Source organism: Erpetoichthys calabaricus, chromosome 7 (assembly GCF_900747795.2).
Source record: "Erpetoichthys calabaricus chromosome 7, fErpCal1.3, whole genome shotgun sequence".
Taxonomy (NCBI): Eukaryota; Metazoa; Chordata; class Cladistia; order Polypteriformes; family Polypteridae; genus Erpetoichthys; species Erpetoichthys calabaricus.
In genome coordinates this window covers 107,668,537-107,684,911 of record NC_041400.2, presented here as the reverse complement: position 1 = coordinate 107,684,911, position 16,375 = coordinate 107,668,537, and the positions used below count along the sequence as shown (strand labels likewise).

Here is a 16,375-nt window from a genome sequence, read left to right as displayed (position 1 = left end):
CAGGGAAGACGTTCCTCATGAGTGAAGAAAAATAAAACAAGGCTTGTGTGCTTTGAACCTGTGTCCTACATCTGTCTGTGTCAGGACTGAGCTTTACAATAGATAGATAGATAGATTATACTTTAGGGCATACGATTGAATTATCTGCTTTGAACAAAGACTGGTTTATAATAAAACATAACTCAGTACCAGACACTCACTTACTGTAACTCTTGTAATAGCTCCACCCTTACTGTAATGAAAGTGTGTGATAATGTGTGGAGGTATATTTGGTCATTAATAAATCTTGAATGATCTGAAAAGGGCAACTGCAAATTTAAAAAATATAAAGCACTACTGATAATTTTTAGAGTAAAGGAATCTATTTTTCCCATGTTTATCTTAAGAATCTATTCTATGATCGTCATTTTTATATTTTTTTAAGAAACCCAATACATATCTAGCACAGATAAGGGACTTCATACTATGCCGTACATCCATTCAGTTTCACTGACACGCCTCTGTTAACCTTAATGGTCTTGCTAGATTATGCCCAACCCACACCCAGCTCTACCCTTTACAGTTTTCTTCTCACTAATAACAATATTATAGTATTTCCCCTTGACTCGTACTTATAGTTTATATGGCCTGTGGTTTGGGAGTTTTCCCTAGCTCTTTGACTCTTCAATCTACTATCAGGTAGCTACATTTTATTTTGTTTTCAACTTCATTTTGCCTGATCCAGTTATTTTTATTTAGCCCTGCTGTGTAGTGACTACAATGATGGTTAAGCCTTGTCACATTATCTTGTTGGCGCTCATTTGTCTGCCAGTCTCTGCCGGTTTAAACAATGTATTTTGTTTGTCCTCCGCTTGTCTGTCTCCTGTGATTGCATCCACATTTAACTTAATGATGAGCAGTAATTATTAGTGAAAGATACAGACATACAGACAATGAAGCAGGTAGGTTATTGGTGCAGAACTCTATATTTTAAAAACACAAAATTTTGTAATGAAAAGGAGCTATATCTGTCATTTCCATCATTCTTCAGCTTTAGTAAAGACAGAAAAGAAGAAGAAAATAAGATTAAAATCATTTTTAGGTCTGCTTGTAGGTACCCTTTTTTGAGACAAAAATATTTAAAGGTTGGCATGTAAAATCCATCTCATAAATAAACCAAAGCTAGTTGTAAATACAGTATTCTAACGATAATAATGCAACAAAATCACCTTGTTTTACTGTGTTCAGTCCTGCATTGTCCAAAGCAAATATTTTAAGTTATATTTCCTCCATTAAAATCAACTACATTTCTTAACAATTTCTTGAATTGGCACATAAACCTTCAGAGAAAAATTACATCGAAATCAGTTGCATATATTTTTCCTATAGTTTGAATGGACCTCAGAAATAGCTGGTTTTTAAGCTATGATTAGAAAAGTGTGCTACTTTAGAGTGTACAGGCCCTACAATATACGACTATGCCAATAAACTGTAAAATGTCAGAAATAGCAAATTTTCCACCTGGGCTGAGAAACATTTCTTTACAATACAGTAAGTTCCAATTTTTTTTCTCCTCAGAAGGGCATTCACCATGAAGTACAACATCAAAGAGGGTGGTTCCCTCCAGTCAACCATAATCTGGCTCCACAGCAGAGTAAAACGAATGAACTGTCAAGAGTTTTCTCTTTCTCTTTCCACTGGACACATTTTTCTTTCCAACTGAAAAGTAAAAGGTTCACTGGCTTGTTCTGATCACAGACCAAGTACTGATAATGAAAAGCTGATTCTCTTGCATCTCCCTCAGATCAGCTGGCGTGACATGTCAAAAGAAGATCACAGATTGATTGATGATCCACTTTCTTCTGATGGCCCCTGCCACCCTGAGAGATAAGTGAGATATTGACGGAGAGCAGATGCCTCCACCCACAAGGGACCTGTGCACATGTTGCTGCTACTTACATCTTATCTTTCCAATATAACAGAGATTCTATCTTTCCAGGAATTTGTTAGATAACTGTATAATCAATTTTGTTAATTGGTAGTATATTGGAAATTATTCTTGGCCAGCACAAATTTGTGTTCTGATATTGTTTTATATAAATGGGTGTTTATTATATTTCCTATGTGATTATGCATGATATCTATATGTATGTACATGTAGAAGTGTGTGGATAACATATGTAAAGAATGATTGCATAGTAGGAAATTGTTAGCACTGCACTCAGAGTTTGAATCCTACACCAGTATATATGAAGTTTACACATTCTCTTCATGTCTGTATTGACTTTTCAGCTGGGTGAAGTGGTTTTCATTCAAATACCAAAAACATATGTTAGCTTAGGATAACAATGTATGTGATGTGTTTCAATCAGGTTTTTAAAAACTTCATAGTACTGAATCGGCTTTGCTGAAGGTGACAAATGATATTCTATTAGCTTTGGACTCAGGCTCTTTTGCATTCTTAGTCTTACTGGATCTCAGTTTGGCATTTGACACAGTGAACCATGGGGTTCTGTTAAAACGGCTTGGGGATGAAATAGGCACTCAAGGCTGTGCACTGAAATGGTTCGAGACCTACTTCGAAGGTAGATTGTTAACATATAGTAGATGGGAATGTCTCTTAGCCAGTTCCTCTCACACAAGGCGTCCCACAAGGTTCTGTCCACTTCTATTTTCCCTTTATCTGCTCCCCTTGAAGGCCATTTTTTACAAACATGATGTCACGTGTCATTGTTATGCTGATTATACACAGCTGTACCACAAAGTTAGTTCTGACATCAATTCATCTATAAAAAAGCCGTTGAAATGCTTTGAGGACATTAAATATTGCATGGAACAAAATTTCTTACAGTTAAATGAAAATAAAGCAGAGGTCATTATTTTTGGTCCTACCACATCTGCATTTGAAATCGGCACTCAGTTAGGCTCCTTGGCAGCAATGATTCATAATGATGTCAGGAATCTAGGTATCATCTTCGAATCGTCACTAAGCTTTGAAAAACAATTCTCCACGGTAGTAAAGTCCAGCTTTTACCAACTGAGGCAAATTTCCAAACTAAAATCCTTTCTATCACTGAAGGACTTGGAAACAGTCATTCATGCCTTTATTACATCTCACCTACAGTAGATTATTGTAATTCCTTATATGTGGGTCTGCCAAAATCTGCTCTGCCGCACCTTCAGCTGGTTCAAAATGCTGCAGCTAGATTCTTAATTGGGTCAAGAAAAAAAGGAGTGCATCCCTCCCATTTCAGCCTCTCTCCACTGGCTACTGGTGAAGTGTTGCATTGATTTTAAAATCTTGTTGTTTGTTTTTAAAGCCTTGCATGGTCTCGCTCCAAAATACATCTGTGACCTCCTTCACTCCTATGTGGCACCAAGAGCATTGAGGTCATCTGGACGAGTACTCCTTGTAATACTAAGATCTCAGCTGTAGTCGAGGGGAGACCGAGCTTTCTCAGTTGTCAGTTGTTGCTCCTAGGCTTTGGAATTCACATCAAGTCTTCGTCCTCTATTGAGGTTTTTAAAAGTCGGCTTAAGACTTACTTGTTTTCTTCTGCTTTTAACTGTGTATAATGGGATTGCGGTGGATGTTATATTTAGCTATCTTATTGATCTGCTTCTTTATGGTTATTTGCATTGTGTTTACTCTAATGCTTCTTTGTACAGTACTTTGGCTCAACCTCTGTTGTTTTAAATGTGCTTTTATAAATAAAAATCTAAATCTAATCTTAGCTTAGTTGGTGACTCTAAATTGGCCTTATTTGGGTTTGTACATGATTGGACCCTGGGATAGACAGGTTCCCCATCCAGAACTGGTTCCTGCTTTGTGCCCAGTGTTGCAAGAGTAGGCTCAAGCCCCTTGTGAAGCTAAATTAGATTAAAAATGGTTTAAGAATATTATGTTATAAACATTAACATTAAAAATGTTAACATACCTATAGAAAACACTCTCAAAACTGTACTGAGTAGTTGCTAATTATTCCAAAAAGGGAAAAGGTGCAAGTGCTGTGAGGTGGAAATGCCTCTTGCTTTATTTCTCGATGAACAATGACTACTTGACCCTGAAAGGTGAAAATACATGCAGTGATAAGTAAAGTTTAACATTATTGACTATTTACTGCATACTGACTTAGGCTGGCATCTTTGGGTGTCATCAGATCAATACTTAAATGTCAATGGAGACCCACTGATGTACAATATGTACATCTCATGGCTGCTGTCAATGTCTAAGGAAAGGTTTTACATTATTCTGTCAAGGTCTATCTCATCTTGTCACCAGCAAGTATTCCCTGCAGCTCAATTGGATAAGTTGCTGTTTACTGACTTGGAGGCCCTGAGCTCATGCCCAGGCTTTCTGTGCGAGGATGTGAATTAGAGAATGGTGGAGCCCCAAGCCATTTCTCATTGGTGACATTTGGAAGTGTGTTGGCGCAAGTGAGAAAGAGACCAACTGCGACTGTTTAATTTGATACCCTTGCAGCTGCGGTAGATGTCAGATGTCTCACTTGGGTAGAAGCAGTTTTCCTTTAGTGCAACTAGAGACGTGCTGCTTACTGACTTCTGTGTGCTGGGTTTGTGGCCAGTCTCTCCTTACCGCTAACATAATGCCATGTGTTATACTTTTTATTATCACTCACCTGCTAAAATTTAGAGTGGGACAGACCTGTGCAGTCAGTTTAAATGATGACTTATCATTTGTGCAAAAGTACACACTGCAGGTCAGGCTGGCTAGCAGTGACTTGTGGATATTTAATAGTAATATCGCTTTGCATTTACTGCAGTGCATTGCAGGACTTCATATAAAGTAATCGGTTCTCCATATATCAGGTGAATCTGGCATCATGCTGAAATCTTGAATAGATTAGCGCAAAACTATAAAAATGTATTGAGCACCCCCGAGACATGAATGTAACCAGAAGTGTATTATGACTTGAGTCATCTTTTTCCTGTATGTGCTGTGTTAGGACAGGTTAGGTGGGAATTAAATACTTCAGCGTAATCATTTTGTGGTTTGTAAAGGTAATATGGCTAGCAGTGAGCAATATGTCTTTATGAATAAGGTGTGCATTTTGCACAAGGGGTGACTACATTTATTCTACTGGTTTACTACACAAATCAAGAGCAGAATATAGAACATTCTCGACTGTTCTTGATTTTCCAGCAGGATTTCCCACACTATTTTTTTTTTGTGATCAATTTTCTTATTAACAACAAATACGCTTTATCTGAGAATGACACTTTCGTCTGATTTGCAGTTACTTTTACATTTACGAGAAGTATACCTGTATAACGTAGCACGGCCGCACATGTACTGTGTGTACAGCTCTCTGTTCATCTATAAGCTAAAGAAGAACAGCATAATCATTACAGCTGCTGTCTCACAGCTCCAGAAATCTGGGTTCAAAGCCCCGGCCATTTGCTGCGTTTGGTATTTTCATTTTGTGGGTTTCCCTTCCAAATTCAATGGATGCATACCCATTGGATTCACTGGCGTCTGTAAGTTGGCCCAGTGTGGGTGAGTTAGTGAGTGTGCCCTGCGATCAACTAATGCTATACACAGGATTTGTTCTTCCTTTGCATTCAATGCTGTCAGATAGACTTTGGTGCCTTGTGACCAAGAAACTCAAGCAAGCAGATTCAGCAAGTGACATGCGTAAACATGGATATGTGTGAAAAATTATAGATTATCTGGAGTTTAGAATGTTTTAGCAGAAAATAATTATGTCCATAAATGTACATATGGATTTTGTTTGCATTTCCTGAAAAATGAAATCATATTTTGCTTCTGTCCCAAATGTTGCTTTGCAAGAATGCAAACATATCTGATTAAGATCTTACAGAGCATTATCAATTAATAACAATACCAATAGCTGACATGTATAGAGAATATTGCAGATTACAAAATAATTACACTCAAGTTGAACAAATATTTAGTCAATAACATGGGAAACTGTAAGATCAGCTAGAAGCTTGGAAAGGGCAAGTGTTGCTGACAGTTAATTTAAATTCTGTATTTCAGGACAACCCACCCTGCTTGATGAATGGAATGAATGTTAATTTAATTGTGTTACATGGGCTTCAAATCAGTTTTGTCTGATGAGGCAATGATTGGCTATTAGACAAGACAAAATAAATTAGACATTTAGGTTAAAAATATTTTCTAACCATCTCAACATATATTTTGATATTTGTTTATGTTGTGAAGAAATTGCACTTTTTGGGTTGAGGTGCCATTGAATGAATCTGTGATACTATACTCGTAATAAATATGAGCTTGGGGAGAATAATAATAATAGGAGATGTAAAGAATTCTCACTGAGATACATTAGTGTGTGCAACGATAATAAATACAGACACTGGAAATGAAAATCTGTATTCGTTTTAACATCCTTTTACATACTTTTTCTGAGTTTAATGCGTGAGAAAACCTCTGAAGGTACAATTTTTAGAATTTTCAAGAGATGTAAGGGAAATGCAGTAAGGAACTGTCTGTTATCCATCTATGATTAGTGAAAGGAGCCCACTGTTGTACACATAGTAAGATTTCTAGGACCACTCCACAAAAGCATCAAGCCAACTATGCTAAAAGGCTGCCCAGTAGATTGTCTACAGTGATACTGACATCACTTTGGTAACAGTACAGATATAAAGTACATAGCTTTCGCATGAGTTGATGACAAAATGAAAGAACTCGCCAAAACCCACAGTCTATCTTTATGCCATGCAGCTAAATATTCTGGATGCTAACGAATTTATGTCGATATTATTACAGTATCAATGTTCAATAGAGGATGCAAGGGAAGGCTTTGTCGGATTGTCTCGTAAACTGATAAGTTAACCAATGCACATATCTTTGAAAAGCACCTTAAAAAAACACATTATGTCACACACAGAGAGCATTTCCAAGTAATAGTTGCCTCATATGATAGATTATACTAACCACACCCTCATAACTACAAAATCAGAGACTAATCCAAATTCTTTTCTGGGTCTATGACCAAGGAGGGGCACTCAGGAGACTAGGTAATGAACTGCCAATTCCATTATGAAACAGAAGTTTATTTTTATGAGTTAGAAATATCAAAAATTTTATAGTTCTTTCTCAAACCTATTTCACGTCTGCCTTTCTCTCACAGAAATGTTTAGTTTACCAGTACAGTCTGTGGTTTGCTCAGCCCATAGAGTTTCTAGACTTTTTTCATCTACAATGAGGGAAAGTGGACCGGCTAAATCAAAAATGACTCCGGATGCAGTTCAGACTTTCAAAAAGCAAACTGACTCACGGACTTCCAGTCATCCCTTTTAAATAGGGTGGCCAGATTCTAAAATTAGAAATACGGGACACTATTAAAATCTCTCTCTATATTACTACAGTAATCCCTCCTCCATCGCGGGGGTTGCGTTCCAGAGCCACCCGCGAAATAAGAAAATCCGCGAAGTAGAAACCATATGTTTATATGGTTATTTTTATATTGTAATGCTTGGGTCACAGATTTGCGCAGAAACACAGGAGGTTGTAGAGAGACAGGAACGTTATTCAAATACTGCAAACAAACATTTGCCTCTTTTTCAAAAGTTTAAACTGTGCTCCATGACAAGACAGAGATGACAGTTCTGTCTCACAATTAAAAGAATGCAAACATATCTTCCTCTTCAAAGGAAACAGAGAGTAAAGCAAACAAATCAATAGGGCTGTTTGGCTCTTAAGTATGCGAAGCACCGCCGGTACAAAGCTGTTGAAGGCGGCAGCTCACACCCCCTCCGTCAGGAGCAGACAAAGAGAGAGAGAGAAACAAAGTCAAAAATCAATACGTGCCCTTTGAGCTTTTAAGTATGCGAAGCACCGTGCAGCATACTTAAAAGCTGCACACAGAAGGTAGCAACGTGAAGATAATCTTTCAGCATTTTTAGACGAGCGTCCGTATCGTCTAGGTGTGCGAACAGCCCCCCTGCTCACACCCGCTACGTCAGGATCACAGATAGTCAGCGCAAGAGAGAGAGAAAGAAAAGTAAGTTGGGTAGCTTCTCAGCCATCTGCCAATAGCGTCCCTTGTATGAAATCAACTGGGCAAACCAACTGAGGAAGCATGTACCAGAAATTAAAAGACCCATTGTCCGCAGAAATCCACGAACCAGCAAAAAATCCGCGATATATATTTAAAAATGCTTACATATAAAATCCACGATAGAGTGAAGCCGTGAAAGGCGAAGCGCGATATAGCGAGGGATCACTGTATATATATAAATTTAAACATGCCCCCTACACACACAGACCAATATATTATATAAAAGTAGAGACACAAGTTAAAAACATAAAGCAAGGATTTTAATGGGTTATGAGGAAAACAAAAGTAAAATCATATGAAAATTATTTACTGAAAGTGCAATTACATACACCACAGTTTGCTTCAAAACAGCTTCTGCCTTGTTTGATAAATGTCCATTCGCTGGAATGTTCATCACGAAATTTACACTTACATTTTGGCATCTTGGGATGGATGGATGGATTAGTTTTTATGTTAGAAAAAAAGTAGTAACAACACACTTTGTTGACACTGTTATGTTACAATGCTGATACAGAACTGCACAGCAGGAGAGCAAAACAGTAACAGTGTTGCTGTCCTCAGCCAACCATAGCAACTGAGCAAGTTGCAAACAGGCAGCAAACACTAGTTTCCTCGTTACATTTGGGTTATTTTCATCAATAGAATCTGAGAAAATAAAGTATAATTACTTATAAAGTTACAACTAAGTACTGTAAGAAGGTAGTAAAAATATATTTTTAGAACGAAATTTGAAAATGAACTAAATACAGGACATTTGAGTGTCCCTGAAAAGTCAGTACGGGACAGGGGACAAAATTATCAAATATGGGACATGTCCCATACATAAGGGACGTCTGGCAACCCTACTTTTAAGGTCACCTTTCAAATTATATGTCTGGATGTGACTGGGCTGTTCAATGGCCGAAATGACCTTACTGGGGATTCCTCATGACCTCTGGGTCATGTCTGTCTTATCTTGATTTCTGGTCCTCACCTGGGAAAAAAGCAGAATGTGTTCTGAGTCATTAAGAGTTCCTTGTCCCTCTCCCTAGGCCTTTCCTGTGCCATCTGCCCTTATATCATAATGAAGAGGAGTGAACCATGATAGGTGTTGAGCATTAAATGGCATGACTTTTAGTCAACTACTGTCTGATTTAGGAAGAAGGGAATATAAGGCAAGTTTACTGAAAATCACAGGCCAAAGCATATTTCAGTAATCCAAGCCAAGCACCACTACAGATTCATTACAGGCAGACAGAAAAAGAGAAAAAGAATGTGCAGCAAGGTGCAAAAAGCTGACACAGATGGAAGTTAATGGTCTTTGTAAAAAGAGAAGAGCGTGTCAAGCCTAGCGTCCAGGTAAACGAGAAAAGAGGAAGGAATTGGCATAGACAGGTCATTTTTAAGGTTATGCAGTCATTGTCTTCAGTTTGACAAATAATTTGGAATCCTTTAAATTTGTCTAAAGGCTATACAGCAAGTGAAAGAAAAATGAACATTTCAAAATAAGAACCTGAAGTGAATTTTTATTGATTATAGAACAGATATTGAATCATACCTGGACTGCACTTCTGAAGCAGAAATAGTCCTAAAAGAAACACTACTTAACTGTAAAGATTCAATAGGTAGAAGTAAGTAAAAATGTAAATATCACCCTATTATCACTTATTGCCAATGTCACCTCCAAAGCTTAGGTCATATACAGCATAAACTATCACCATGGTATCCATTATCATAATTTCTTTTAATCAGTTTGTTTTCCTGAATATTTGATTGCCTCTCATTCTTCCATTTAGTTTTTAAAACCTGCTTATTCTACCATTGTATGAGGAGCATACTTTAAGGTTAATCTGCATACTTTTAATATTTAAGAATTTCACACAACATATTGAAAAATGATAAACTAGGTAAAAAATATATTGGGCAGTCTGTCTTTGTGTGCAGATTATGTTTCAGGGAACAAAATTTGAGTATTCTAATAATATTTAATATTATTAAATAAATAGCTGTGTAAGCTCGTACTGTAAAAAGCCCAGGGTCCTAGAAACTACTGAAATCGTCAGAAAAAAAATTGAAATGTAGAGCTGTCAGGTAATTTAAAGGAACTACTCTGGGTATCTCTCTCCTAGGAGGTTTCGTTTTGCCGACATGCTTGCCTAGCTTGTTTATTAGCGGCTGGAGGAAAAGTAAAAGGGATACCGTTTTTGCCGATGTGCTTGCCTTGCTTCTGTATTAGCTGCTAAGCGAGTGACTCTTTCTTCAGAGGTTTCGCTTTGCTGACGTGCTGGCCTCGCTTGTGTATCCTCGGAGGTAGAGCCCTTACCCCGACCCCACATCTCACTTCCGAGGCGGACAGACACACACACACACACTTCCACGCAATAGACGTTTATATATAAGATATGATATAATAACAGTATAGTATAGTTTTTTTGGTGGCAACATTTTCGAATGATTTTGTTGATTATAAAAGGACAAATTCTGGAGAAGTAAAACTAGGTGAGTGGAGACAAAACTCTTTTTCCTGACTTTTTTCATAGAGAATATATGGTTTTGTGTAATCCGTGCAGTTCTTCTGTATGCATATCAGCAGGCTCCTGTTTATATTATGCCGTAGAAGGGATTTTGTATTTTTATGATGGAGTTGTGTTCTATAATTTTTAGTAATAAGGCATGGGTTCTGGGGGCACAATATTCAGAGATGATGTTGTTTTAAGGCATTTAGTAGAATGAAACTGTCTGTGGCAGCCTTATCCATAATTCTGCTACAACAAACATGCAATCCCTGGATCTTATTCTGCATTCCAAAATCTGTGTTTTTAGGAATGTGTAAACTTTAAAATATTTATATGCAATACCTTGTGGATATTAAAAAGTGTCATAAAATTTAATTCCACGTATTGAAAATCAAACAGAAGGTGAGCTGTGTAACCTTTCATATTGTATCAAGTATCTGTCTTTTTTTTTTTTTTTTTTTTACTTTTTTAGCAAGGAATTCAATTTGGGCAGCCCTGTGGCTCTGTGCTCACTGTGCTTGAACATCTAGGCTGTGAGCTTTCTCTGGTGATGTCTGCACATTCTCTATGTGTTTACAGTCCAAAATGTGTGTTTGGCTAATTGGCAACTGGAGTTTCTGCTCTGATGGTGGAGATAATGATGATTGTAATAATTGCTACACTTTATTTTCAAAGTTCCTTTTCTAACCTCAGAGTTTTTAATAGGAGCAGAAGAACCAAAAAAGGAGCTGAAAAACTCTGAATAGAAGCAATGGTGTGGGTTTAGTTCCTGCCAAGCTCCTGCTGCATAGGTTATGATTCCCCATGGCCCTGTACTGAATAAAGCAAGTTGAAAAAATGGAAGAAGACTACTATAGATATTGTGCTCTTTAAATATAATTTGTGATAATTTTAAACATATTAAATTGATAGTCTGATCTAGAGAATGATTTTTTTTTTGATGGAGATATTAAAAAAATGAATAAACAAATACCATAGCTTACTGAATACATAAAGAATGAATGAATTAATCTGTTGGTCCTTTGTTTCTAAGGTACCTTTTTGGTGAGAACTCTTAAGAGTGAAACACGTGATGTATTTAAATAGAACAGTTCACTACATGCTGACTTGAGCCTCATGGTGTTTCCATGCTGGATTTGCTTCTTTTGCATGAAGTACAAAGCTTCCAGGAGGTCATGTGGTCTGGAAATAGTGACGCCTGATCTCAATATAAAGTGTACTTTGAAGTGTTTTACTTGGGTTTCTACAGCCAAGGGTTTAAGGTCTTGTACAAAGGTAATTGTGAGTCTAACCTAAAATAATATATAGAAAATATAGTGGCAAATAAACATAAACATCATAATTAATGAAGTTAATGTGGAAAAGCAAGAGGGAAAGTGAAAAAGAGAGTTCTGGCATATCAACACTGTACCCTTTGGGGGATTTTTCGGCTGTAGTTCTGCATAAAATTTCAAAATACTTCAGAATTTAAATTTCTAGTTCAGTTTTATTCGAAAACATCCTGCTGTTGTTTGTTCTTTTCTCAATGGTACAATAAACCGACTGACAAGCTAAATTTTTGTTGACATAGTAGCTGAATGTTGGAGGATTTCCACATGGTGGAAAAGATTACTAATACTTTTGTTTTCAACTTCTTTTCAGATTTATGACCAGGAAGGGGCATTACAGCACTTTATAGATGGAAGTGAACCCAGCAAGTCAAGTTGGATGAGATATATTCGTTGTGCTCGACATTGTGGGGAACAAAATATGATGGTGGTTCAATACAGGTAAGACATTTATTTTACAATGAAATTAACTTTAAAACTGAAATAAAATGATTTCCTCTTTATCCTAAAGCATTTGGTAAAATTCATAATTGTGAATGTAATCTTTAAAAGGTCTACCAAAATGTCTAATGAATGTTTTGACCACAAAATGTAGAATTTGGTCCAAAATAATCCTACAAAGTTGGCATTTTATGGACTGTAACTTTTAGAAGAGAAATAAAAGGGAATTCCCTCATTGTATATTTTATCTGCTTTGTCAACTACTTATTTTAAACTAATTGGTCATTTCATTGACACTAATCTTGGAGTACTGACAGTCTGCATGTAAAAGCTGAGTAAGAGGATCTTAACAGTATTTTTCATGAGTATCACTGGAAAATAATAAACAGTGTAAATGTTTAAGTGTGCCTGGTTAATCATAACTTGAAATTCAGATTTTTTAATGTCAGGTATGCTTCCATATTCATAGACCATATTCAGGTTTGCATTCAAGGGCATTAAAATTTGGATAGAGTGGATCCAGCTTGTTGTGTCCTTAAATGGAACTCTTGTATTTCAGCCAGGGTTTTAAATTCATGTTTTATGTCTTATTTGTTCATTGTTGAGTCTTTGATTTTTGTTGATTTTCTTCATTTCTTCTTTTATTCCTTATGCTTGTGTTATGTGCCTTGTGTTTTGTGGGTGGTTTCCCAAGAGGCAGAACCATCAGTCCATCACCACAATGGACTGCCCTAAGCGCTACAAAGGTGTGGCAGCCCACAGTTCCTTGCGTTTCTTTCGAATGTGCTTGGGAGTTGCGAGCTCTTGGATTTGTGATTATTTCTTGTGTTTTGTGAAGTTCTGGATTTTTTAAGCTCTTCGCCTACTCTTTGAACTTAAAGATTGGGACTTTGTTTGATGTTGGCTTTGCCTTTTTTGAAGATTACTCAAAGCTTATTTCGATCTTCAGTGCTTATAATAATAAATCTTTTATTTATAAACTTTGCACTGTGGGGTACTAGCAGGTTTTTTCACAGGATTTCCCCCACCAGTGGGCATTTTTAGAATATTTTGGGACTTTTGTACTTTGGTACTCTCAAATATCATAACAGAAACATGCTGATTGAAGCTTGTTCTAGGGTCATAATGATTCATCGTTAGAGTGTTGGTAACAGAGTGAATCATTTCCATTGCTGAGCTAATAAACATTAAAAACTTCCAAGTTAGTCAGAGCTCAATTTTTTTGCCTATATTTGATGTCTTCATTTTTGTTTTTTGACTGATCAGTTTAAATATTTACTTTATAAACTGTAGGCTGATCCTGTATACTGGTAATTTCCATATAAAGAGTAAATATGATTGATTATTCTGTGTAAGGACAACATGATGGTAAAGTAGATATGCTGCTGCCTCAGCCTGTACATTGGGCAGCATCTGTGTTGAGTTTGCATGGTCTTCCCTAATCAGAGTGAAGTTTTCTCCCAACGTACCTTTGCATGTTAGGTTAGTGGACAGTTCTAAGTTGAACAAGTTTCAAGTTTGTGGATGTGTACATTTAAGGCGCTCCTTGGGGGCTGGTTGAGGCCTTCTTCCCCCAACCCAAAAACCAAGATTAACCTGGTTTGGAAACTAAATGGATGTATGCTTAATACATCGATTGCTTTCAGTGTAAAAGAAGAATTGCTTATTTTTATAGGGACTGGTGATATGACATAAAATACCTCCTCTTGTTTTTTTTCAGCTTAAAAAGTAATGGGCAATGCATCCCTGAAACTTGTAATACTGCAAATGTATGTCCACACATATATGGAACACACTCTCACTATTCACCTTCACTCTCAGGGTGAGATGCACTGCAGTACTACTGCTATTGGGAGCAGAAGCAGGAGGTTATTGGTCATCTGTGAATGTCCATAGTGGCATTTGGAGTCTGCCATGGAGTGGATATAATATCAAAAATGGTGGAAGTATTTTCAGACTCTAGATTTCAACTGAAATTGTGATCATTGGCCTAAAATGCAAAACTGCCAGGTAATTTGAATAAGTAGAACACTAATTTTACTGAAGTTTTTAAGGGAGAGAAGAATTAATTAATTAAAAATCAGCTTATCATGATATGGATGCACATTTCCCTTACCTGTGTCTTAAAATTAAGAAATAAATGGCATTATGTACTGTAAGTATGGCTCTGAAACACCATATTATCATGGAAATAGTAACATAATGCACTATTTTAAGGATTTCATAAGGCACAGTAATACCTTGCTTTAAAGTGTCCCTGGGATATCTTGACAACCAAGTGCATTTTGAAAAAAGTCATTAATTAATACACCTTTTTTAAGGATAGCAGAAGGTTGTAGTAAATAACCATCACAATGGTGCAGTTTTCTATTATGATGAATTATTTCAAAATAGATTTCTAAACTTGGTCCTAGGAAATCAACTGATGAATACCAATTTTAGTTTTTTCATCATTTTTAAGTATATATATGTGTGTATATATATATATATATATATATATATATATATATATATATATATATTATCTACTATCTATATTATCTACTCTCTATAGATAAAATCCTGAGTGCAACGATTTTATGTGACATTTTTATGTCATGTTTTTTGTCACGTTTTAAATCTTGCTTATTTTAAAACCTACATATATATGTTTGGTATCATTCTTTTCAGAATTTATCGAAATTTAATGTGATGATGTTAGATTTTTAGATTTTTATTCCATTTTTAAATTATAAACTAAAAAAATATCAAGAACTCACGTCTCACGAGACGAGACTTTGTGCCAAGAATGTTTGAAGCGCCGTGCAAGATACAGATCACAGCAGCAGCGCGAGCAAAGAGGAGGTTAAAAAAACTGCATTTGTTTCCCATTCTATCACTGTTTAAGAGGGGTGTGACTGCGTCTCCTTGGGGTGTGTTCAGCCCCACTCTTCACAACATGAGTGGCAGAGACGCAAAGTGGATGGCGCGTAGTGCAGGCCAGAGGGGTTGGTGAGCGAAGCGAGCATGGGGCGAACCCCCTAGTGTATATATATATATATATACTGTATATATATATATGTATATATATATATATATATATATATATATATGTATATATATATATATATTATACAATAGTTATTGTGCGATATATCCCTGCTTATTATTTCAACATTAGGTTTTGTGTTTATTTTTCATGTTCAATCATTTTCATTTCATTATTTCAGCAAAACATATTTCTAATTGTTGTATACTCCACTGGGCCTCTAACTAAAAGAACACTTAAAATAACGATAAGGTAAAATGTATTGCAATAATCAGTGTAAAAAATGTAAACATTATTGTAGGTTTTTTTTTATTCACACTGATAAGAATCAATCAAATTTAATTGAAAACTAAACTTTTTTGCTGGTAATATTATATGCAAATAATTCACATTGAAATGAAGACAAAATCCTTTGCTACACAGATGCTAACAACAGATGCCAGTCACTCTGTCACTTCAGGAAGGGCAACACCCTCAGCATCTACCTTCATGCTTTGTCACTTTTGTGTTTTCATGCGTTTTGTTGATTTTAAGTAACATTGGAAAATGACATTGTTTTTGATTGTATAGAGTACTTTTTTGAAAAGGTTTCTGTTTTAGTTTTTCATTTAGTTTATAGCAGCCTGTGACATGTACAGCAAATGTCTATAAAAAAAGCATTTGATCTACGGTTTAAAGTACAGGAGAAAATGGTTCACCGACTTCTATGAAAAAGAATTTAACCTCATAGTTCATTAGAGAAAACCATCCAAGTTTAGTTTTTTCGTTATAGGGTCCAAAATTCAGATTTGGATTGGATTTCCTCACTCACATGGAGTATTTCTAGAGATACAAAGCAACGTGACATTAATGGGATGTAGGAAGAGACTGGATCAACTGCAAAAAATCCAGAACCCAGGGAGATGAATAAACGTCAAACAGTCAGTGAACTGGCTGGCAATCAGCCCCTAGTCTCGGAAATTGTGAGGTGGAAGCTTTAAACCTCAAATAGAAATGGAAATTTAAGTCTTTAGTTTCTGACAAAATGACAGTAGA

General features: G+C 36.3%; 1 protein-coding gene across 3 annotated transcripts in view; it reads left to right on the top strand.

Annotated features, from left to right (window-relative positions):
* Positions 1 to 16,375, top strand: part of prdm6 (PR domain containing 6) — a 122,424-nt gene that overhangs the window by 43,053 nt on the left and 62,996 nt on the right. For all 3 annotated transcript variants that reach the window (XM_028805245.2, XM_028805244.2, XM_051929975.1), the window contains exon 4: positions 12,185 to 12,312. In XM_028805245.2, coding sequence (XP_028661078.1) covers positions 12,185 to 12,312 — 128 coding nt within the window. The remainder of the gene's footprint in view (positions 1 to 12,184; positions 12,313 to 16,375) is intronic.